General features: G+C 33.3%; 3 protein-coding genes and 2 long non-coding RNA genes across 11 annotated transcripts; 1 reads left to right on the top strand and 4 right to left on the bottom strand.

Moving 5' to 3' along the window:
- Positions 1-3,849: 3,849 nt before the first annotated feature.
- On the bottom strand, positions 3,850-11,056 carry LOC124457605 (U1 small nuclear ribonucleoprotein 70 kDa-like). 2 transcript variants are annotated; one of them, XR_006952678.1, is made up of 9 exons: positions 10,836-11,056; positions 10,031-10,085; positions 9,537-9,601; positions 8,357-8,419; positions 7,667-7,748; positions 7,244-7,346; positions 6,625-6,726; positions 6,221-6,299; positions 3,850-4,840 (listed from the first exon to the last, which is right to left on the bottom strand). XR_006952678.1 is itself a non-coding variant. In XM_047007826.1 (6 exons), the coding sequence occupies exons 1-6, from the start codon at positions 10,977-10,979 to the stop codon at positions 7,270-7,272; spliced, it is 486 nt and encodes a 161-aa protein (XP_046863782.1). In that variant the 5' UTR covers positions 10,980-11,056; the 3' UTR covers positions 7,057-7,269. The 2 variants fall into 2 exon arrangements, 1 of the variants encoding a protein (XP_046863782.1); XM_047007826.1 differs by lacking the exons at positions 3,850-4,840; positions 6,221-6,299; positions 6,625-6,726 and having other exon boundaries at positions 7,057-7,346.
- A 263-nt stretch (positions 11,057-11,319) lies between these two features.
- On the top strand, positions 11,320-12,477 carry LOC124457606. Of its 4 annotated transcripts, XR_006952680.1 has the most exons (4): positions 11,320-11,335; positions 11,540-11,781; positions 11,889-11,989; positions 12,071-12,477. XR_006952680.1 is itself a non-coding variant. In XM_047007827.1 (2 exons), exons 1-2 carry the CDS (start codon positions 11,849-11,851, stop codon positions 12,395-12,397), a joined length of 468 nt encoding a protein of 155 aa, XP_046863783.1. In that variant the 5' UTR covers positions 11,797-11,848; the 3' UTR covers positions 12,398-12,477. The 4 variants fall into 4 exon arrangements, 1 of the variants encoding a protein (XP_046863783.1); XR_006952679.1 differs by lacking the exon at positions 11,320-11,335 and having other exon boundaries at positions 11,465-11,781; XR_006952681.1 differs by lacking the exon at positions 11,320-11,335 and having other exon boundaries at positions 11,465-11,781; positions 12,124-12,477.
- A 1,167-nt stretch (positions 12,478-13,644) lies between these two features.
- LOC124457612 lies at positions 13,645-14,573 on the bottom strand. Its single transcript, XR_006952685.1, has 2 exons — positions 13,942-14,573; positions 13,645-13,856 (listed from the first exon to the last, which is right to left on the bottom strand). It is a non-coding gene; the product is annotated as an uncharacterized LOC124457612 (long non-coding RNA).
- A 572-nt stretch (positions 14,574-15,145) lies between these two features.
- Positions 15,146-16,247, bottom strand: LOC124457620. Its single transcript, XR_006952693.1, has 3 exons — positions 16,216-16,247; positions 16,075-16,143; positions 15,146-15,222 (listed from the first exon to the last, which is right to left on the bottom strand). It is a non-coding gene; the product is annotated as an uncharacterized LOC124457620 (long non-coding RNA).
- A 45-nt stretch (positions 16,248-16,292) lies between these two features.
- On the bottom strand, positions 16,293-21,562 carry LOC124457609 (DNA polymerase zeta catalytic subunit-like). 3 transcript variants are annotated; one of them, XM_047007832.1, is made up of 8 exons: positions 21,530-21,562; positions 19,552-19,626; positions 19,407-19,488; positions 18,500-18,608; positions 18,158-18,256; positions 17,980-18,084; positions 16,891-16,993; positions 16,293-16,439 (listed from the first exon to the last, which is right to left on the bottom strand). In XM_047007832.1, exons 5-8 carry the CDS (start codon positions 18,198-18,200, stop codon positions 16,343-16,345), a joined length of 348 nt encoding a protein of 115 aa, XP_046863788.1. In that variant the 5' UTR covers positions 18,201-18,256; positions 18,500-18,608; positions 19,407-19,488; positions 19,552-19,626; positions 21,530-21,562; the 3' UTR covers positions 16,293-16,342. The 3 variants fall into 3 exon arrangements, with proteins under 3 accessions (XP_046863788.1, XP_046863789.1, XP_046863787.1); XM_047007833.1 differs by lacking the exon at positions 21,530-21,562 and adding an exon at positions 19,809-20,093; XM_047007831.1 differs by lacking the exon at positions 21,530-21,562 and adding an exon at positions 19,716-20,093.
- Positions 21,563-22,108: the final 546 nt, after the last annotated feature.

The raw sequence follows: 22,108 nt of genomic DNA on the forward strand, positions 1-22,108 counted from the left end.
CACCCTCCTTTAAAGTATGTATCCATGTTCAGGAGTGAATGACATGACCAGACATTTTTGGCTAATGTCTTTGCAACTGATAAGAACATTAAATGAGTCATTTCTACTGGTGTCTTTACTACTGATATAGACAGTAATGAGTCATTTTCATTGCTATGACATTCATGTCTTGCTTTTGCTTTAGTTTATACTTTACATTGCTTTGAAACTGATTCTCCCAGCTACATAAATGATTTTACCACAAAATCACAATACAAAATGTTGTGGTTATCTCTGATCCAAAGACAATCAAATATAAATTAAACATGAGATTTACTACATTTAAATGTAAGCGAAAAAAGAACATTGTCACAACAATTAAGGTGTAAATCCCCAACCTTAAATAGAAAGAAATGTTGAATCAAGTAACCAAACAACTGACCTTCTCTCCACACACAATTCTTTTAAATACAAATTATATATTACTATTTATCACAGTGAACAGAAATTTGTTCATTTACACAGCAAAGCCAGTGTTTGGGCTTTTTAGAAAATTTACTAAACACTATAAATTTTACATGTAAATAATGTACATGTTAAGATTTTTCTTATTAAACAACAAAAAGAACAAAACAAACATTTCATTTCAACCTTTCCCTACAGAAATTGAAAATACAACTGTTGCTGGTCAGCTAAAGGAGAAAGAAAACATAACCAAAAGTCAGGGCTAACAAAGCATCTTGTTCCTTGAAATGGAGCCACAAATCCATTCCTTTCTGTAAAGACTAAACACAATCAAAATTCTTTGCTGACAAGCGTTTTGAATTATCTGCAATTGGTGACCACCTGACAATGTAATTTATCTTTATGTATGTTTTAGGTAGTGATGTAGCCAAGAAAAATGGGGCTTTTACTCTAATTATGTGTGTCTGGCCCATATTTACTGTTGTCATGTCATATGTAGTGTAGTGAGTAACGAAAAAGTTATTGAACAACAAAATATTTATTTTCAAAGCACCGGTTAGACTTGCTATACACGACGAGTTGTCGTGGTGTTATTAAAGGCTGAATTCTGATATCTTCCTTTGATTCTTATTTTTTTATTTTCCGTAAATTATACACGTATTTAATAAAATATACATTTAAGTTCATTTATCCAAAGGGGAACCCCCACGGTCTGAGGATCTAAGTTCTTGATGCAGGGTGTTTCAAAAAAAGGTAATCCAACTATTATTTGCTGATGTGTGTAAATTACTGAATAAATAAATGCAGTTTTAAATATTTAAAAAAAGAGTTCTAGGTTCTAGCTATGGAATGCTATGTTGTTTGTTGCGATTTGGAAGGAAAATGAGTGAAATGCAAGCACGTTGAAAAATTTTGGTAAAGTCGCATTCTTTCACCTTTGAACATTTTTCCATTAACATGAAAGGTGCTTCACTTTGATTTTGCTGGTTTGTTGACTGACTATCACATATTTCATGGTGATGTTTCATTTTTCAACCTTGACAATATTTGAAATTATCTGACATTTACAATTTCCATGATTCAGCAAAATTGATCCTCAAGGAGCCAATGTAGTTATCAATAAATTAATAACTACATACGTATAATATAGAAGCTACAGTGCATAAAAATCCCAGTCGAGAAACTTATTTTAATTACATTTATACCTCCTAGCGTGGAGATCAATCATTGGCGCTGAATCATGCAAATTTCAAACTATCGGCTGATTTCAAAGAGGACCAGTCCTTTTGAGACATATTGTAAGATATTTTGATTACAAAAAATTTGAAAAGATCATCAAGTGTACGCTCACTACGCTGAAATTGATCGAGATGTTTAACTACACTGTGAAGTATTTTGAAGAAATTAAAGCATAGAGCACTGTTTTACCCGCTGTTAATGGTTGAGAAGGGATGATCAATGGTTTTAAACAGGCCACTGCAAAAGCTGTATCCCTTGGAAATAAGTAAAGATTGTTTGAATAAGGTTGAGACACGTAAAAATAAGACTTTTAAAGGTGAATCTAATCAGGTTGGCGAAGAAAGAACGTCACGAGCCACAGCGTTGGACTCTGAGTGGAAAACCGCAGCAATGCTTGAACCATAAGTGTTCAAGGAGGTGTGTGTGGGATATTGTGGAAAACCGCAGCAATGCTTGAACCATAAGTGTTCAAGGAGGTGTGTGTGGGATATTGTGGAAAACCGCAGCAATGCTTGAACCATAAGTGTTCAAAGAGGTGTGTGGGGGATATTGTGGAAAACCTCAGCAATGCTTGAACCATAAGTGTTCAAGGAGGTGTGTGTGGGATATTGCATTCTTTTGAGCTTAGCAATAAAATTGTCGTAACTATGTTAGTTTCCCTTTGACATTTCTTTATTTTAAGTACGTTTTGTAAGTTCTTTGTTTGTTTAGTTAGTTCTTTTTTGTTGCAACGCGTGAGAACTTGTAACGCAAATAAAAGAAAGAGTACTGCCAATGACGTAAAGGAAAGCTCGAATTATAGTATAAATAACATGTAAATAATGAACTCTAATAGATAGCGTAAGAATAATCCAGTGATGTACTTGTGTAGCTTGTTTAGCTTGTAAAATAAAAGGTTTAAAACGAAGAGTGTTAGTGAACCAGCTGAGGAGCGTGTGTTTTCTGATTGGTCAGTTCTTAGGCGTGTACTTAATTCTACATGGTACACAAGCAAAAATGACTTGCTAATTGCATCTCATTTCTTTTTGTTTTTTATGAGCTAACGCTTTAATTTTTAAGGTTTGCTGCTTGCGTAAAGCCTGGTTCACATATGACTGAGACATGACCGAGGCATACCTGTGACGATGCCTCCGTTGTTCTTAAGGCAAATGTAAACACTCATCGCTGACACACTAATGGTGTTTCAGGCAGTCGTAGGAGTTACCTGCAGTATACCGCCGATATGCCGTAAGAGTTGAGTTGTGTTCAAGTTTCCCGGCATGTCGGCGGCTAAATAGCGGTGTACGGAGCTTATTTTGGTTATTTATGTTAAATGTGAACGCTTCTCAGATTGACTGGCGGCATTATTTCCCATCATGCATTTGGGTAAAAAGATGGCGGATGAATTTTCAACACAAGACATGGAACCAAAAAAGACTCAATAGAAAAATTCCAATCACTTCACGATAAAAATAAAAAGTTATGGATACAATACGCAACTATCGGGCTATTTATGATAAATCGTGTCCAGAGTAAAAAAATCCAAAAGTCAAATACAAATGATTCTCTTTTTTCAAACCGGCTCTCACATCCTTGATGTATTTTGAAATGACTGTTAAAAGGCCGCATAACTTGCTAATAGTAACGCTATTTTAAAATTACGAAGCACTATTTTGTCAAATTCAAACTGCAGCTAAATTTTTGTGGTCTATCGGCGATTTGAATTATGTCATTGAAAAGTATCGCAGACATACCTCAGGCCTGCCTCAGCCACAAGATCAGAAAGCATCTCAGGCTTGCCCTTAATAATGTCTTAGTCATGTCTCAATCATATGTGAACCAGGCTTAAGTAGAAAATTCTTTATGTCGTTGTAAGGGTAAGGTCCGTTTCAAACGTCGCATTTTACATGAACCAAATGCATTAAAAACAAAAGAAAATGAGAAAAAAATCCTCGATATCTTTTGTTTTAAATGCATTCGGCTCATGTAAAATTCGACGTTTCAAACAGGCCTAAGATAAATAGTAAACTCAATGACATAAAAAGCACTTAAAAAATGGCGGTATTTTCCGAGAACTCGAATATTCGTTAACCGCCTGAACGTACATTTCGACATTAATGTTTGTCATTATTTAAAATTTTCTGATGAGGAACAGGGATGATTTTAAAAATGTATAAGCAAATAACATAATGGTAAGGAAACATTATTTGCTTTTTAATTCATAGGTTAAAACGTTTACAAAGGCAGTATTGAGAAATGTCTTCGACAAGGATCGGGGCATCTCGTTACTAAGATATAGTGTAATTTATATTTCCACTTTTTTATATACCATTCCCAAATTTTTATTAATTTAAACGTTTGTTTGTTCAGAGATCTGATAGTAGACACCAATGTTCGATAGACTAGTGAAACGCAGGCAATAGCGAGATGTTTTTGACATTATGCAGATACATAACATAGAAAATGTAAACAACAAAGTTGTAGTGGTTGTATTGGCAAAACCTTGTTATGGTGTTGTGTTTTGATACTCAACATTTCGAGTCCCACACATTTATGTCAGAATATATCAATCATACTGGTATTTTGTAATTGTCAATCATAAAAAAGCAAATCCTTAGGTACTCATCGAGTGCCTATTTTTTAGAAATTATCATTGTATAAAGAATGTTTCAATGATACATCCTGTATAATTATTAAAAGGAAAATTTAAAATGTTATAAGCACATCAAACAAGCAATTGTCGAAAGCGTCAGCAACAAACCTGATGAAACGGTAAATGAATTGAAGAAATAAAAATTTTATCAACATGAAAGTTGTTTAAAAGTCACTATTTGTTATTCGGCTTATTTTGATATGTATGTTGCATGCTTCGTTGTTTGTTCGTCTATGCTTAATTAATCTTTTGCTTGCCTTTATGTGTCTGTTGATATCGAAAATAATGAGTTACAATGAAACAATGTTAGTGGTCCAAAAACAACGGTCTCGACCCTCACGGTCCCGAAACTCACGGTCCCGACCCTCGCGATCCCGACCATCACGATCCCGAACCTCACGATCCCTTTCTCGGCGACGATCATGTCTATCGCGATCTCTATCACGGCCACGGTCTCGTTCACGATCACGCCTTGAACGGTCACGATATTCACCACCACGATCACGTTCATCTCGCTCGCGATCCCTAAAAAAATAGTAAAATCCATTTTCAGGTCAATTTTAGGCGCTGTCTCATCCAACATGCAGGCATGAGTAGGCAGGGTCTTTCAATTCCAGATGATTGCTTCAGAGTAAAAAGTGAAGTCTTGAGACATATGAAATGTTTATTGTCATTAAAATGAACTTCGCTTTATACCAACCCGAGCATTCGTGCAAATGTTTTTCAACACCAATAAAAATGCTACAAACTGTGATTGCTCAGACAAAACCTGGAAATTTGACAATAATATAACTTGAATTTAAAATATTGGGGACTGCTGGTTTTTAGTTTTCCTAAGGTTCCGTACAAGTTGCACATGTTGAAATGCAAATGTCAATACTTGTCTACTTAAAATTTTAATGAAATGAAACACGTGGTTTTTATAATAATTGCATAGTACAAACATTGAAAAGCGTCACGTGAAAATTTTAACGGTTAAAAAAATTCTTTCCTTTAGAAAACTTCATTAACCGACCAGTAACTTTAAAAACCAGCCTGAAGTAAAGACTGCAAAATCCATAGAGCAATGGAAAGTTGGAGCAATCTAATTGCGCCAGAATAAAAGTTCCACATACGCTCTGACTGGTGAACCCCTTGTAAACCAAGCACATAATCAATGCTACTTCGCGAGTGTAAAATGGTAGCTATTAAACAGCCGATAAATTCCGTTCTAGATCGCAATTTTAAAATGTCCAAGAGGAATTTGAAGAAAAAGTGTTGCTTTATATGCATCTTTGCTTTTTATATTTATTTACTCAAAAACGTAGCTCACCAAAGGCTTCAAACAAAGTGCAAATTTCTCAATTCTTTTGTTTACATTTTCGCGTTTTGCGAGTTCTGATTGGCTAATTTTTAAAACGTAAACTAACCTATGATTGGCTCAGAACGAAACTCGACCTTGTTCGTATATTGTAAAAGTTTGGTAATATTCTTCAAAAATCGATGCAATTTGCAATTAAGGTCTAAACGACAGTTAAGATCTTAAATCTAAATGACAGTTATTACATTTGTCGCCCCGCATAAACAAAAGAAATTTTTAAGTACTCTCTGCGACACAATTGGAACATTAATTTAAACAAACAGAACATCCGTAACATCGGCGAATTTTCAGACTGACGGATCCGACTGTCGAAAGCTCGCTTTGTATGTGCTCACATGATCCGTTTTTTGTGATCCGTCTAATCGGATGATGTGAACGGGCTTAATGCGGGGGAAAAATCACTTCATCACGTTACATCATGGTTAACTATGGGATTAATCTTTTGCTGAACAATAATTTTCAAACCACAATAAAAATAGCACTAAAACAAGTAACTGAATTACGATTATGGCAAATCATTTACAGCTAACGAACATTCATCATACCTGTGAAAATTTTCTACGCGGCCAGAATGCTTTATGTTTGCTTCAGGAGCACCATTTCGTGTGCCACCTAGCCCTCCACCTTGATAGAAAGTCAAAAAGACGTAACTTATAGCACAAAAAATATGAAATTGAAATATACCAAGTGTGTAGCAGCAGTACTCCCTTTCTAGCCCATAAAAATGAACTCACGAACTTATATGAGCCCAGGGCTAACAGATAAAAATTTAGGATACTAAAATACACGTTCCTACTTATGGCTTGAAATCCTTCCTAAAATTTAGGATTGACATTGATTGATTATTTCCTAAAACTTAGATTGATACCCCAATTATTTTACATTTTGTGACAGTTTCCTTCCACTCGTTGATAAATAAATTTTTTTCAAAAATCACCATCATATTTACCTAAACGTCAAGGTTTCCAGTTCTTCACTGTTCTTCCTCTTTCCACATCTACTACAATACGCCTGCCGTCAATCTTCTTACCGTCAGCATGTTTATAAGCGGCTACAATGGTACGAAACAACTAAGGACTAACTCAAACAAACACCAAAAAAATGCCTAGTACATAGCTTATAAGGTAGGCAGGTGGATACACCGAGACCAGAAATCGACAACACTTGAAGATAAACCGACCAATCAACCTTACCCCATATTTGCTTACTGTAGCGAAAAATATTGGTAGCAAACATCGAGAAACAGCTTTGTATGATTTATTTCAGTCGAGGTTTGCATCACGTAGGCTGGACGGTAAAATAGGTACGAAATGCGTACATGTGGGTAGCCTATCAAGTGCATGGCTAGTAAATGAAGTAGATTTAATGAAAACAGTTCAAATAAGATTGCATATTTAATACTATTTAAATAGAACTTGTTCATGATTTGGAAATGTTTTATAGTTACACGACCCATATACTTATTTAACTCTTTCTTCTTTTTTACAATATTTTAAGAGTAAACAATATTTTCTTTGTTTTAAAAGCATTCGAATGTAATACGAACCTATACCCACCAAAATACCCACCAGTTAAAATGAAACATTTTAAATGATCAAGTAGAGTTAGCCATGGCATAGGAGCGAGCAATCGTCTGTTGCCATTCACTTGGCAATATCGACAGTATTTGCACTGCAATGATTTAATAATAGCAGCATATTACTTTGATTGCATTGGAATTGAAAGTGTTGGAAACACCACCGGAAAAAAATGGTGGTAGATATCGATGGCATTGTAGTGAGAAAATTATTAAAAACGTGATAAAAAAATAGGATTTTGTTCCAACAACAACATCGTACTAACCAGGCTGTGTTCAACGACTTACCATTACAGACAACTTACCACAACACGGTCATTTAGAAAAATAAACGATTTCGAAACTTTGCGCTCATTAAAGAACTAAAATTGTTAATTACAAAACAAATGGTAGAACTTGTAATGGTAGAACTTACTATGCATGTCCCTTTCATGTTCAAATTCGACAAAACAATAACCACGAGGTTTTCCTGTGGTAGAATTGGTCACCATTTGAATCTACATGCGGAGAAGATACAGACAATCATAAAAATCACTCAAAGTTCTTATCCTTGAAGACAACTTATTGCTTTCAATAAGCCAAAAATACTTCCTTATAAAACGTCATGTCCTAAAAAGAAGTTGACAATATTTTATATATCTAAAATTTGATCTTCGTGCATTTTTTAGAGCTCAAAGTCGGTGATGATTTGCCTGACCTTAACATCAAAAAAACTAGGGCGAATGTCTAGATCTGACGTCATATCGGGAACCCGTTTTAAGAAAACACTGTATTTTACACATAATTTCCTCAGAAGCATCGCTATATTGTTGCATTTGCTACGTGTATGACATCTTGTGTCGTGGATGTTCAAATATATCCAATTTTAAACAGAACGCATCAGATGAATTCCCGATGTGACGTCAAAAATAACATTAGTTGCCAGTTTTTTTATTCTGGCGGTCAAACAATGAAAATGGTCAATTTTTCAACTTGGAGTGCGAAAATATCCAGCAAAATCATATTTTCGAACTATAAAATATATTACAAAAATTTTTAAAGTACTCTGAACTATTTAAATGGCAGAAATGCAAAAACACGATATAGGCACTTTAAGTACACTGACCGATTTTACAGGACCATAAACCTCAATCTCTCTCCGGATTTTCCTTTCAGATGTATCGTAATTCTAAAAAAGATAAAACCTTTCAGATACATTCATAAACATACCAGGTCACAAAACAACGACAGAAACGTCCACAGCCGCAAATGAATGGGATATCTAAACATGTCTATTTGGAAAAAACTCGTCTTTTACATTAAACAAGTATTAACGAAGGTGCTTTTACGCAATTATGTAAACATGTTTGTAGACGAGAAGGACAAAGTTCAACTTGGCGAAGTCCTTAAAACGATTGTTGGTGTCTGAATAGGCTAACATTCCGACAAGCTGTGAGGAGTCATTTCCTGAGTTAAGCAAGGAGTAACTTTTAGAAGTAATCAACGTTTGGCTATGAAGAAGAATGCCGCCAAATTTATCGGAATACCAACAGTCTATAAAGATCCTTGTAACAATACTCCCTGGTTCGAACATTCACTTTAGGCACAACTTGCACCATAGAAGGTGAAAAGATAATTTTTTGAGAAAACAAACTCTCCTGTTGATGTTTCAAGCTGTAAAGTTGTTACCATGCATCGCACGACTGGAGTACTTGGAAAGACGTAAAAATAAAGTAGGTCAAAATGACCGGTAACGTAAACAAACCGGTCAACAAGCTTTTTGGGGCGGTCATTGCCGTTGACCGACCGTTATAGTGAGCTCTCGATAATAACCTTAACTATACATACATGTAATGGTGGGTGTAAATAACTAAAAAAACCTGGTTACATACGATATGCATATAACGAATAATTGAAACAATTAACAATGTACTCATCTAATTAAGGGGCTGTTCATATGAGCCTGGCTACACGGGATTCATCGAGGCGTTAATTGATTTTGAGGCATTGAAAGGGTGCAAAACTTCAAGCGTAAAGATTACAGCTGTTTGCTAAGTGCCATAAGCCATTCCTGTTGAAATTCTCAAATTCGGCCAAACTGGTTGTTTCAATTTTAAATGTTTTGCATACTTATTAAATCAAAATATAGTGAAGTTGCTCTAGAAGATTTATCTAATGATATGTAAGAATAGAATTGTTTCCATTTGCCAAAATCAATTAACGCCTCACTGAATCCCAGTTAGCTGGGCTCGTATGAACAGCCCCGAAGCAATGCTCAACTCCTATTCCTAAAAAATATTGCTTACCAGTCTGCTGACAAATAAAGTTTTAAATGCCTCTGTGACAGCATTTGGATCAGTGTGAGGATCCCCTAAAATAATTAAAAGAAATATCATACAGTGCGTAAATTTCACAGTTTTTATGATGTTGAGTTTTGTCCCCTCTTAGTGGAGTACAAACCACTAAAACACTAGTGACTGTGTCCATCTTTCGTGGAGTGTTAAGAGTCAGTGGCAAATGATTTTGTTGCTTGCCTGACAAATTTTCGTATTAATACAGCTTATTCCTGTTTTAGTTGACTTAAAGGCAATATAGTTAGGCTTTTTTTTAAATTATATTGGTACAAAAATACAGGTATGTTCACAATGCACTTCATTTTGTCAATGTTAAAGGTTCGGTGCTAAGTTCTAGTGCAAAGTAAACATCACGTAAGATTTATTTAATCACTACTCTTCACCAACAGCCTTCAACATAAAATAAAACAATTTAGAACATTTATAACAATTTAGGATCAACTTACATTCTTCTGCAGCTTTCTCCAAATCCGCTTTCTTTTTCTTAATTCTTTCACATTTCTATTTTCAAAAAATACAACATGTAAGCTGCAGCTCTAGTTAAATATTTTACCATCAGCCACCACCATTACGTATTGTATACTAGATATATATATATTATGCTATAAAATAACAACTGTTTATTCTGACAACTGATCCTCTCACAAGTTTATTCTGACAACTGATCCTCTCACAAGTTTATTGAACTTCTTTAAAAAGTTGTACGATGAGAACAGTGGTGGATCCAGCCTTTTATCTTACCCCCTTCATACCATTTTGATACTGACATGAATATATTAATACTAATTAAAGTTCAAATTTTTCTGAAATGTAAGCAAAGCTCAACACAACTTTTTGCCCTATCTCAAAAATCATAAGTCATAATATTGTTAAATAACTCAAAAATGAAAACGTATTTTTAAGATAAACTATGCATCTTCAAGACTTTTTAAGCACTTGAAATAAAATGCAAATAGGTCTAATTACTAGCAGAGACATATTACAGAGAAAAGTAAACTTTATAAAGAAAACGTTGTGCTTTTATGACAAATTAAAAATGTAATGAGTACTATTAAAGCTGTGTATTTGATCTTTGTTTTTAATCCAGAGGGATATAAACTTCAGCTCTAAAATTGCAGTGAAATGCATTTACATTTTTATAATTTCCTATTCAACAATGTGATCAGCCATTCCTCTAGTGTTCAAAACGCAACAACACCCACAGAAGTGTTAAAATGTATTGCAACATTAAATCATCGACGTATTTAATACCTCGAAGTCAGCAACGATACTCGCAGATCCACTGTACGACCAAGGCTTTTTCTGATGACCTAGTTTATCCAGAGGCGGAAGATATGGTATGGGAGGTCTAGCAGCAAATAATGCCAAAAGATTTGACGGTAAAAACGCGGTCATTTCGACTATAAAATAAAATATTCGCCAACTCTGCCAGTTCCAACGAAATAAGAACACAATAACGAGTGGAGAAGTTAAGAAGTGAGGATTTCTATTGAGTTGGCCGCGTGGAGTCATGGGTACTGTGGGGACACCATTGAACTGTAATATAAACTGGAACAATAACTTCTATATACTTGCCGATGTATGTAGTCGCGTGGCGTGTTTCTAAACTTCTTGTGCTTTGTTGAAGTGCATTTAAGCGTTTAGACTCTTGTATTGTGGGCAAAATGGAAATCACAAACAATCATCTGTCGCTGACATTATTCTTTTTTTGAAAAACAACAAATTGAATGAAATTGTCGAAGATTTTAAAGGTATTGTCTCATCCTGAAATGTAGGTCGCATGTGTGAGGGTTGTTGTCTCGTGCATAAATCTAGTGTAGAAAATAATTCAAAATTAGATTTATAGATGACTTGCCTTGTTTACGTTTTGCTAGCAGATTTGCTCGAGCGCTTTTAGAGAATACCAACAGCAATAACGTAATTTCATTGACGTTTTGCTTCTTATATTTTTAAAGCTAATCAAGTCGACGGCGAGGATTTTTTCAATTTAGAGCCACATGATATTTATCAGACGATTCCTCGAATAAAACTTCACAAGAAGTTTATGAAGGAACGATGGAATAAAACTTCGTAAGACATGAAGGAACGATGGAATTTGCACAAATATAAAATGCTGTCTGTTATTAAAAGACAAAGCAAAAGAATGTCAGCAGTATCCTTGAAGAGCTGGAGGATTGTCCAGTTGAAGATGAGAAAGGTTGGTGTAAAATCAATAAGTTAAAATCCCTATTTATACTGAAGTGTTAATGCTTTAGAGAGTGATAATGGTAATATATTCATTCTATGCTATGTTGATTATTTTAGAGGTCAAGAACCAGTGTATAATGGCATGTTTGCCTTATGTGTTAGATGACCAATGCACCCATCGAGATATGAACAAAAAGCTATTTTGGGACATTGTTGATGTAAGAGTTGATATTATCACAAATAATATTTTCTGCATAAATGTGTGAAAAAATTGATAAATAATTTTATCTCTGTTGAAGGGCAAAAGCTTGGGGGAAGTTCAAGAGATCATTCACAAAAGTTCGTCTCCTAGACTCCTATCAACAGGAACATTAAGAAACATTCATTCAATAATGTTGGTGGCTGAGGGGATGATTGTGGCAAAGCTGAAAACAGAAAATATTGTCAATGCAGTAATTATTTTACTTAGTTCTTTTTATACTTTTAATGCTGAGTATCCTAAAGGCATTAATGGACATTGCAAAAATGTATTTATTCTTTTAGAACATTTGCTTTTAAATTCGAATGGCAATTGTAAGTGTCAATTGCCAACTTTTGTCGATCATTTTATTTCTTCTATGAAGTAGAAAACTTTTGTAGTGTTAATTTATCGCATGTAGTAGAGATTTTAAGTATTCTGTGTTTGCAAAAAATGTTCTATTTATAATTGTGTGATTGATTTTCTTTAGCTTAGTTAAAAAGATCCTCTATATTGTTCAAATGGTCATGGATATGCACCTGAAAAAAATGCTTATTTAATGGTAAAAACAACCAAATAAAATTGGTCAAATAAATTGGTAAATTTAACCATTTTTGTTTTGGTATTTTGACCAATTTAGGAATTGGTTGTTTTGACCTAAAAATTATTCTTCTCAGGTGCATTCAAATGACCAATTTTTTGGTCATTTTGACCAATCTATTTTACTGTGTAGAACATTGGATTCCAGGGTTAGAAAATTACTTGATCATAAAACTAAATGGCATTTTCAAATCTTGAAAAAGTTTGACGTAAAATAATATTAAATATATAATTTTATTTTGACTATGTTGATTAAATCTACTTCATTCAGTAGCTAAATAATTGCAGGCTACCAACATGTATGAATTGCGTGCCAATTTTTTTAAATGTATGCCATTGTATTTAATAAACGCAGTGTTTTGGGAGATGTACCCAAAAGCCAAGAAATGAAAAGAAACGTGAATATTCATGATAACTACGAGAAATAATGTTATGACAAATGCCTTCACTTGGCCCCAAATGTGGACACTGTTTTTTTCCAAACCAAAACGAAATGGGAGGGAAAACCGGCGGATCCGGTAAAAAAAAACCCTCCAATAAAAGAAAAAATAAAAAGTTTACAAGAATTGCTTCAAATTTTTGTAGTGTTTTATGATGTTTTATATTTTTGTTGTTTTCAATGATCCCGATGATCTACTTTAACATGCAGCGTAGTCAGATCGTGCGTCTTATACAGTCGTAGAAAAAATTTAAATTTACGAAGCAATAAAAATGTGAGCTGACTACCCTACTGACACAGCAAATATTTTTTGTTCGTACAAAAGAAACACAAACTTTGTAGAGCACAAAAAATGAAATAGCGCAGAGTGTTAACAAAAATTGTAATCAATAGACGAAAAACGAAAACTAAAAGCAGCCATAAGTCATGTATAAAAATTATTGAGTACGTAGGGACCTGACCATTCACCTGTCAATAACAAAAATGAAACGACTAAAGAGACGTTATGACTTGCATAAGAATAATTTTGATGTCTGCTAGGCTTTATTCCATTGAAATTTTCTATGTTGCCTCATTAATTAATAGGCTTTCACTCGTGTGTTTTGTCAGAAAATTAAATAATTGTGAACATTTAGTTATTCGGAAATTTTTAACGGTCAAATTTGAAAATACGTTATACTGATAGACATTATGGATAAATAAATTAGCAAGTGTGCATCTTATAATAACGACGCTTGTTTCCTGGTGTTTCTGCCCGACTTCGTCGTTCATTCATTGTCCAGTTAGAAGGCCTACAGACATAGCTACTCTATAAAAAACACGTTATAAATGTCAGCATAATGAAGGAACAAAAACAGAAATTAATTATATTGAAAAGAACAAAACTTTAATACCTGATTTCCAAGGGTTGTCCTGGTCAGTTTGATCCAGGCGACTTGGTCGGTCTCTTCCTTTTTTTCACCGCGTAGTTTTTACGTTGTATTGTTGAAATTAATTGTAAAATTTTTATCTTAGTAATTCAATGAACCCTACTTGCATCATTGCAATTTTCTTAATAAACGTTAAATTAAATTACTAAAAAGTAGCGAGTGAAAGCCAGCTATTTTCTCACAGCAAGTGACATCTTTTATTGACACTATTTTTAAGTTGGGTGTTTTTCATGGTTAAGTTTCAAATTATAAAGATAGACCATCAGGATCCTTTTTAACTATCTCATGCAGTTACTCATACAAGTTAATTTTAACACTTATATCTACTCAACTTACAAACCACAAGATATAGATCGTGTTTATCCACTTGCTTGTTTTCCATCTTCGTAGAATGTAGTCCATTTTTATAGTGCAATCACTTCAATGTAAATGTTCATACGTACATATGCCGTTATGCGATGTCCATTCAACATGTCGATACCATTCCATACACGAAGTAAGGAGCATCATCAACCAATAAAGAAGCTACTGATATGATGAATCGCCATTTCGATAGACAACAATTCACAATGCACTGTTATGGTAACTTCAAGCGAAGGAAAGGGACCGCCCTTCAACATCTAGTTATATCATTACTCAAAGAATGCTTAGTCCAGAGTTGATCTTCTGTGAGTACCAGTTGACCACCTTTAGGCGGGTTCATATAACTATGGGGCCCATCATCATTATATGAACAAACAACTGACATCAACAAAGAATCCAAACTACAAATGAACATTCTTGGCCATGAATCACCATGACACATGAGTAATGACAAACTAGTAAGAGTAATTGAAGTGAATGGCACAGGTGGTAAAGGGACTTTTACAACTCCATTCTTGTGGGATCTACAATATAACAAAATATGAAACACATGTATGAGATTTCATGATGAATAACTCTGCATATGACGTTAGTTTTCGTTTTAAATTCTTAATCATATATATTGAGAATGAGCAAATTGTAATATGTTTTCTGCTGGACTATCCTAATGGTAGAACATTCACCTACATTGCACGAATAGCTTTAGTCAGTTGAGTTTAAACGATGCAACCATTTTCACATGATCAAAGGCTTATATTCGCGATGAAAGCATTTTACAGTGAAAGCTTTCAGATGACGAGGCCTACACTAAGACCAGTTCATTATTCCATGTAACTCATACTTCAGTATTCGTCAGTAAAAAGACAGAATTTACCTTTCTTCCTACAACGTTAAGGTGAGTAATTTTCTGTTAAAGTAAAACACACGAATTTAAACATGTTAACGTTTCTTTAATTTGAAAATTATTATTGTGATTGGCTCCTAAGGATGTCACTTTCACAAAGACAACAAGTAATCCTTCAATGCGTTTTAAGGCCTGTTTCAAACATTGCATTTTCATGTGCCGAATGTATTTAAGACAAAAGATAATAGGAATTTTATCTCATTATCTTTTGTTTTAAATGCATTACGCATGTAAATGCAATGTTTGAAACAGGCCTAAAAACGCATTAAGGATTACTTGTTGTCTTTGTGAAGTGACATGCTAAGGAGCCAATCACAATAATAATTTTAGTTATGACGTCAATTAAAGAAACGTTAACATGTTTAAATTCGTGTGTTTTCAACAGAAAATTCAAAGTCAAATGACTACAGCTAAGGTTGTTGAAAGTTAAATATTCGCTGTGCAAATTATTTACCATCCAGTCATAGTGGACTTTGCTCTAAGAAACTTGACAATTTACAAGGTATAAATACTGTGAAATCAACTCTAAAATCTCCCAAAAACTTTTTCTCAATGACCAATGAACGAAAACGGTCACTTTTAGTTTCGCGTTGGAAATGGGTTCTTGGTAGATAAATGAAAAATGTGCCACAGGAAAACAAATAGTAAAATATCTTCGCAAAGTGAAAGTTTTAATGAGAAAAACATGTTATTTTATCATTATGAAAATGTTATCTATGTTCTTTTCACATGCTTTCCTTGACTTTGAAAAATGTTCAAAAAACAATAATTTTACATGGGTAAACAAAGAAATTGTTCCCGTGAGATGAAACGTAACATGTAAAATTTACCTTCCATCTTTACTAAATGATGATTGTCGAACGGCTGCTGTACATTAAGGATGAGAGAGAACTTTCTGCCTGCGTGGGAATTAAACAAATAAAATTTCATTAAGATGATGTATGTTGTTACCATTGAACATGGAACGCTACCTGAAGCAAATAATTAAAGCCAAATCTTACATCCAGACACGCGAGATTACATCCAGACAAGCGAGATTACACCCAGACACGCGTGTTTAGTGTTTCGAGATTCTCTCGTGGAGTGAAAATTTATTGATTACACATGTCCCCTGGAGTCCTCGTCATCACTAGGACTATCCACTCGAGGCATACACAAAGGTGGTTTCCAGTCCATTTCCTTTTCCTCCTCCGAACTGCAAGTGAAGAAGACAGATACTCAAAACTTTAGAGAAGATTGATTGTTTTTTATTAAAGATGTTTACAGTGTTTGCACAGGATTATAAAAAGCAAGGAGACCTTTGGGAGAACTCAATCAGTGATGACCAGAGTCAAAGGCTTGCACCTGCTCCAAAGTTCTCACAAACGTCTCCGAGGTTTACATAAGCCTGTGTAAACACAAAAAACATCTTTTACTTCTTTTATAAAACAACGATAATACAAAACAGACAAAATAAAAACAAATGTTTTAATTTTTCCTGTAACATGTATTCATGCTTTATTTGGAAATTCTCTATGATTGATTTCAATTGATTGAGCTCAGATAGGTTTGCTCATGCCAAGTTAGCAAATGTTAACTCAACTATAGACAAATCAACACACGCATTTTTCTGTCTTTATTTTATAAACAAAAATGGATACTTTTACCTTTGGGAATCATGTTCCTCTTTATCATCTTTCCAAAATGGCTGTGACATTAATATTGATTCTTTATCTTCATCAATATCTTCATCATGTTCATCATCACTACCTTCTAAATAAACAATAAAATAAAAAAGATTAATTGAAAAACTTCATATAAGACAAATTTTACTAAACACAAATAAAAGTGTACACAATCACCATTGATATCCATGTCTAATTATGGTAGTTTTGATCTCAATACAATATTCATATAATGGAGTGTTTATCCTTACTTTGTGAGCCCGAAATATGAGAACATTCATGCAGCAGTGTTTCATTGTCATCCTTATTCAAACTCATTAAAATCTCCACCAATTCTTTATCCAACTCTCCCGATAAATAAATGTCTCATATTAATAAAAATTTGAACCCTTGAGAGAGAAAGAATTATTTTTGGTGAATAATATATGAATTGCTAGCCTGGCTGGCTTGTAGTACATCTATAACTGACTGATCAACAACTGGACTATCCACAACCACATCTAAAACAGAAAAAATAGAAATATTTTATTGTATGATTATAACTTGAAATAAGTTGACAAAAATCATCAAACCTTGGTTTATTGTTGTTTCACACTGCAGTTGCTTGCCTTGTGACAAAATACTTTGAGAAAATTCTTTAAGTCTTCGGATAAAAGAGATTTTTCCATTGTCTTCAACTCACTTTGACTGCAAGTTTATTTGAAATTTATAAAAATATAAAGTCAAATCATTAAACATCACAAGATCAAATCTTACATCACTTTGTTTCTTTCATCATAATTTCTTTGATTTTTTCTTTGAATTCTTTCTCAAAAGTCAATACGGATGTCTCAACATGATCTAACGATAAAAAAATTGAATTTTTATGTGTAGTGCTAACTGTAAAGTAAACAAAAATTAATAAAGGAAAAGTTGAACACATCTTTAACAAAACATGAAATTTTATGGACTATAAAACAACATCATTCTGAGATGAACATGTCACAGCCACTGAATGCCATAACAATATAAAATTCATGAAATGTATTGTGAACTATACAATGATGTGACATGTATTTTTTTGTACCTTACCTTGTGAAACAGGAGGAGCAACTTGTGAAGATAGTCCAATATCTCCTGTTCGTTGTCTTTCATCTTCCCACATAGCAGTTATACCAGGATTATGACCAATACAACCTTCATAAACATAATAAACTTATTAAAGATGTATAAACAGTAAAATGAAGACATAAAGATAAGTAAATTTTACTTTCAACATTTATTTGATTCAAGATGTCTTCAATAAGTAACATCAACTTCAAGTTCACAACGACTGACTTCTTTCACAGTAGGATCCAGGCATAAATTTCTAAATAATGACAAATAACAAACATTAAAATGATGAATATCAACTGTAAAGAAAGTTATCACAAAGAATCATTCCAAAGTTAAACTAATTTTTTGAATGTTAATTCTGTAATCTGGATTGGGTATTGACTCTAAATCTTGGGATAAATCGTACGCACATGTGTCAAATTTAGGATTAAGGATTTACACAAATCCTTTTGGTTTCAATTAATCTTCAAGTGTAAAATATATGAATCAAACAAACCTAGGAATAGTGTCTTCATTCCAGTGTTGAGATGAAGGAAAATTGAGAAATGAATTTAAAGATGAACCATGGGGTGGAATTGATTTATTATTATATGAAAGATTTTTATCTATAAAATTCAATTTGATAGTAAATAATAATTTGTGGTGTTAGATTTTTATAGAATGCTGAAAAAATCAATAATGAAACTTTCCTGTTTTTGAAGAAATTCCTCTAAAATGAATTTTTCTTACATGAAGTAAGTTCGTACCATAAAGATTGTAATCAATTAGAAACTAAAATAAACAATATTTCAATATAATTCTTATCATGTAACTTAGTGAAAATCTATAGAAGCTGACCATCCAGGTAGGAAAAGACTAAAGAAGGTCAGTGGCATTAGTGTTGAATGACATTTTAACATTGTTACCAGTAATCATCTCATCTAGATGTGAAAACAACAATCAAGACTACCCCCAACAGTCCTTCTCAATACTGTAGTATCCTTTATGATCAACATCAACAAACATGCAGCTATACTTCCACAATGTGTTCAAACCATTCACTTTATTGACAAAATGTTTTGCACATGAAATTTACAGCTATAATCCATAATGGAATGTTTTTATTGGGCACCTGAGATCTGATGTATAATTATAGCAAAGTGGGCACCTATACATGCAAATGTTGCATCTCTGATGTAGGTAGAAATGTCAGCCCATTTTTTACTCCTATGTACAATACAAATATTGCTTTAATCAATTACTTTGAAAAACAATGAATGAGATTAATTTCTAAAGAAATAAACAACAAACTTTGCAGGCCTTGCCCCCTGTCTGGTGCACAGTTTACAAACTAACCACTCCAGTCTGGGTTTTAACAATCAAAGATAAGTTTTTCCTCATTAATAATAAAAAACAATAATTACCTGTAGAATATAAGGAACATGAGCTTCGTGTGGTTGAAATGACTTGTTCAATATAGCTCCATTCTGAAGAAGATCAACAAGTCTGAAAAAAATGAAAAATTTTGATGTTGTTTTATGTTAGAACAACATGAAAAATATATCTTACTTGGAAATTATTCTTGGATTGTACAACTCCATCTTAATAAACTCTTCTTCGTTCTCATGATAACCATAAAATGGTCTAAAAAATAAAATCATTTTGGGTGAATAACATTGAAACGTTATTTGTTGGAATATACAAGTTCTACCAAAAGTTCTACCAAACGCAACTTGAACAGAAAAGTCTACACTTGTCGTAAATTGTTTCAGATATTTATCTGTGGGTTTAGTTCCATCGTAAGGTATGTATAAGTAAGGAAATACTTGATGAATATGAACACAAGTTATCTGTCCACCAGGAGTTGAGCCAAATACCCTCAAAACAGGAACACGGTTAACATTCGCCTCGCGAAATTTAGAAAACAAAATATCTAAGCCATCTATAGGTTTCCCACGTAAAAATCTGCATCTACAATCCTAACAGAAAACATTCTGTTGTTCCAAGTAAGAAAATATATCGTCAATTAAAATTTTTGAAAGACGAAAGACGAGAGTTGAATCCGCCATATTTGTTTTAGATTATAGATTAGCCAATCAAAGATTTTATAATCAAACCTTTATACAAAGTAATCGTAATCACCTTTTTGGGATTAGATGGAATTTAGAAATCTTCCAAGGGTGAGCATGACTTAGAGACCTCACTAGAAAGGCTCACGCGTTTGGCGTTAGAAAATATGCTCCCCAGAAGTTCATGTCTTTCTTCATGTCTAACTACGACACTGCATGTAAAGGATTTCCGCTTTCGTCGAGCAAAATAGTGTCCGCATCCTGATGTTTTTGGTCCCGTACACCCATGTCAATACTGAACATTAATAATAATTAAATGTGTACAACATTTATGAGTTGATTGAGTTGAACTGAAATTAAATTTGCAATAAATTTTTAAATCAATCCCTGTCGTGTATATTTCAATTATAGCTAAAATATAAAATTTGCTCATATCATTTTATCGTCTCGCTGTTATGAACAGAATTCAATATTTTACAATAAAAACAGCAGGTGATTAAAATCAAGCACTTAGTAACATTCTGATTTCTTTATTATTAAGCAGAAGCAAAGACAACACGTAGTTGGTTGCGTCGTCTTTAATCTTTCTAAATTTGTTAAGGTATGTTGATTGAAAAGTTTACCTATCAGAGTGTCATTGTTTGTTCTTATGTCTTTAATTTTCTTATATTTGTCATAAATAATGGAATGTCAATTTCGTGGTGGGATTCGCACTTCATATGTTTTATATTGATACATCTGTTGATTTTGGTGGGATTTCCCCAATAACACATTGGATAATATATCATTTCAAAATACTGACCTTTCTTGCATTATCACCAACAATTAATTTCACTAGTCTTTTTAAATATCATTGGTACGCCAAGGCTAGAAAATGAACAAGATGAATCAAAATCATGACACGTCACAGAATTTCAATGGAATAATAGCCCAACATAATACTTTTAAAAAAGCCATCACAATAATAAAATGGAGAAGGATTTATTAATAGCGTTTCGTCTTTAACTTAAGACATCTTCAGATTATTTGAGTTAATTGTGAAATAATAGTAAATTGTGAAAGGTTTATTGGCATAAAGCTTCCAAATCAAAACTTCTTTGTTTTTAATCCAGTCATAGCTAAAATAAAAAATTTGCATTTCATATTTTATTGGGTAGAAAAAGAATTTACTATTTTACCATAAAAACAGCAATTGATTCAAATTGAACATTTAATGAACATTCCAATTTCTTTATTATCAAGCAGAAGCAAGGGCATCACGTAGCTGGTTGCGTTTTCTTTAATCTTTCTAAATTTGTTAAGGTATGTTGATTATAAAGTTCACCTGTCTAGAATTTTGTTATATTTGTCATAAAATACCTGAATGTCCTTTTCGTGGTGGAATTCGCACTTCATATGTTTTATATTGATACATCTGTTGATTTTGGTGGGACTTTTCCAATAACACATTGGATAATTTATCAATTTAAATTACCGACCTTTCTTGCATTATCACCAACAATTAATTTCGCTAGTTTTTTCAAATATCATTTGTACGGCAGGGCTAAAAAATCAACAAGATGAATCAAAATCATGACACGTCACAGAATTTCAGTTATGCATATCATAAATGCGGAATGATTTTAATTTTATCTAACATGGCTTTTGTCAAGATGAATTTTTTTCCTCTTTTATACAGTCACCTATCTATTTATCGTATTTGTAACACAGATGATGACATAAATAAGTTTTGCTAGGTATGTCTTTAGAAATTGCGCCTAATTTGAGTCAAAAGATCACTTCTTCACGTGATAGTACACGTGATTTTTTCTGGTTCATATTTGTTCAACTTGTTGTAAGATAGACTATTTAAAATATTTGTTTGCGTCAAAAGTTCACAAAATGACAAAACTTTGCAAGATGAAGTGTCAAGTCCAAACGCTATCAGTTTTGTAGTGTCTATGATTACTGAGATGTGACAAAATTATTCTAAATTAGAGACTTCGAGATTAATTACTCTGATACTCCCTTCTTAAATAAAGATTGCCCCTAAGATCTCGAGCCCCCCAACTTTTGCT

The sequence above is a fragment of the Xenia sp. Carnegie-2017 genome, unplaced genomic scaffold, assembly GCF_021976095.1.
Source record: "Xenia sp. Carnegie-2017 unplaced genomic scaffold, XeniaSp_v1 HiC_scaffold_6, whole genome shotgun sequence".
Classification (NCBI taxonomy): domain Eukaryota; kingdom Metazoa; phylum Cnidaria; class Anthozoa; order Malacalcyonacea; family Xeniidae; genus Xenia; species Xenia sp. Carnegie-2017.

Bases quoted from the DNA above. Each gene is read 5' to 3' on its own strand.
- LOC124457605 (XM_047007826.1), bottom strand. From the start codon at position 10,979: ATGACCGCGTTTTTACCGTCAAATCTTTTGGCATTATTTGCTGCTAGA. The intron at 9,602-10,030 runs GTAAGTTGATCC...TAATTATTTTAG, and splicing joins GGAGAAAGCTGCAGAAGAAT to GGGATCCTCACACTGATCCA. The intron at 7,749-8,356 runs GTCAGTGTACTT...CTCCGCATGTAG, and splicing joins TTTATGGTCCTGTAAAATCG to ATTCAAATGGTGACCAATTC.
- LOC124457606 (XM_047007827.1), top strand. From the start codon at position 11,849: ATGGTAATATATTCATTCTATGCTATGTTGATTATTTTAGAGGTCAAG. The intron at 11,990-12,070 runs GTAAGAGTTGAT...TCTCTGTTGAAG, and splicing joins TATTTTGGGACATTGTTGAT to GGCAAAAGCTTGGGGGAAGT.
- LOC124457609 (XM_047007832.1), bottom strand. From the start codon at position 18,200: ATGTTACTTATTGAAGACATCTTGAATCAAATAAATGTTGAAA. The intron at 16,994-17,979 runs GTAAGGTACAAA...TTTATTTAGAAG, and splicing joins TGCTCCTCCTGTTTCACAAG to GTAGTGATGATGAACATGAT. The intron at 16,440-16,890 runs GTAAAAGTATCC...CTTCACTTGCAG, and splicing joins GAGGAACATGATTCCCAAAG to TTCGGAGGAGGAAAAGGAAA.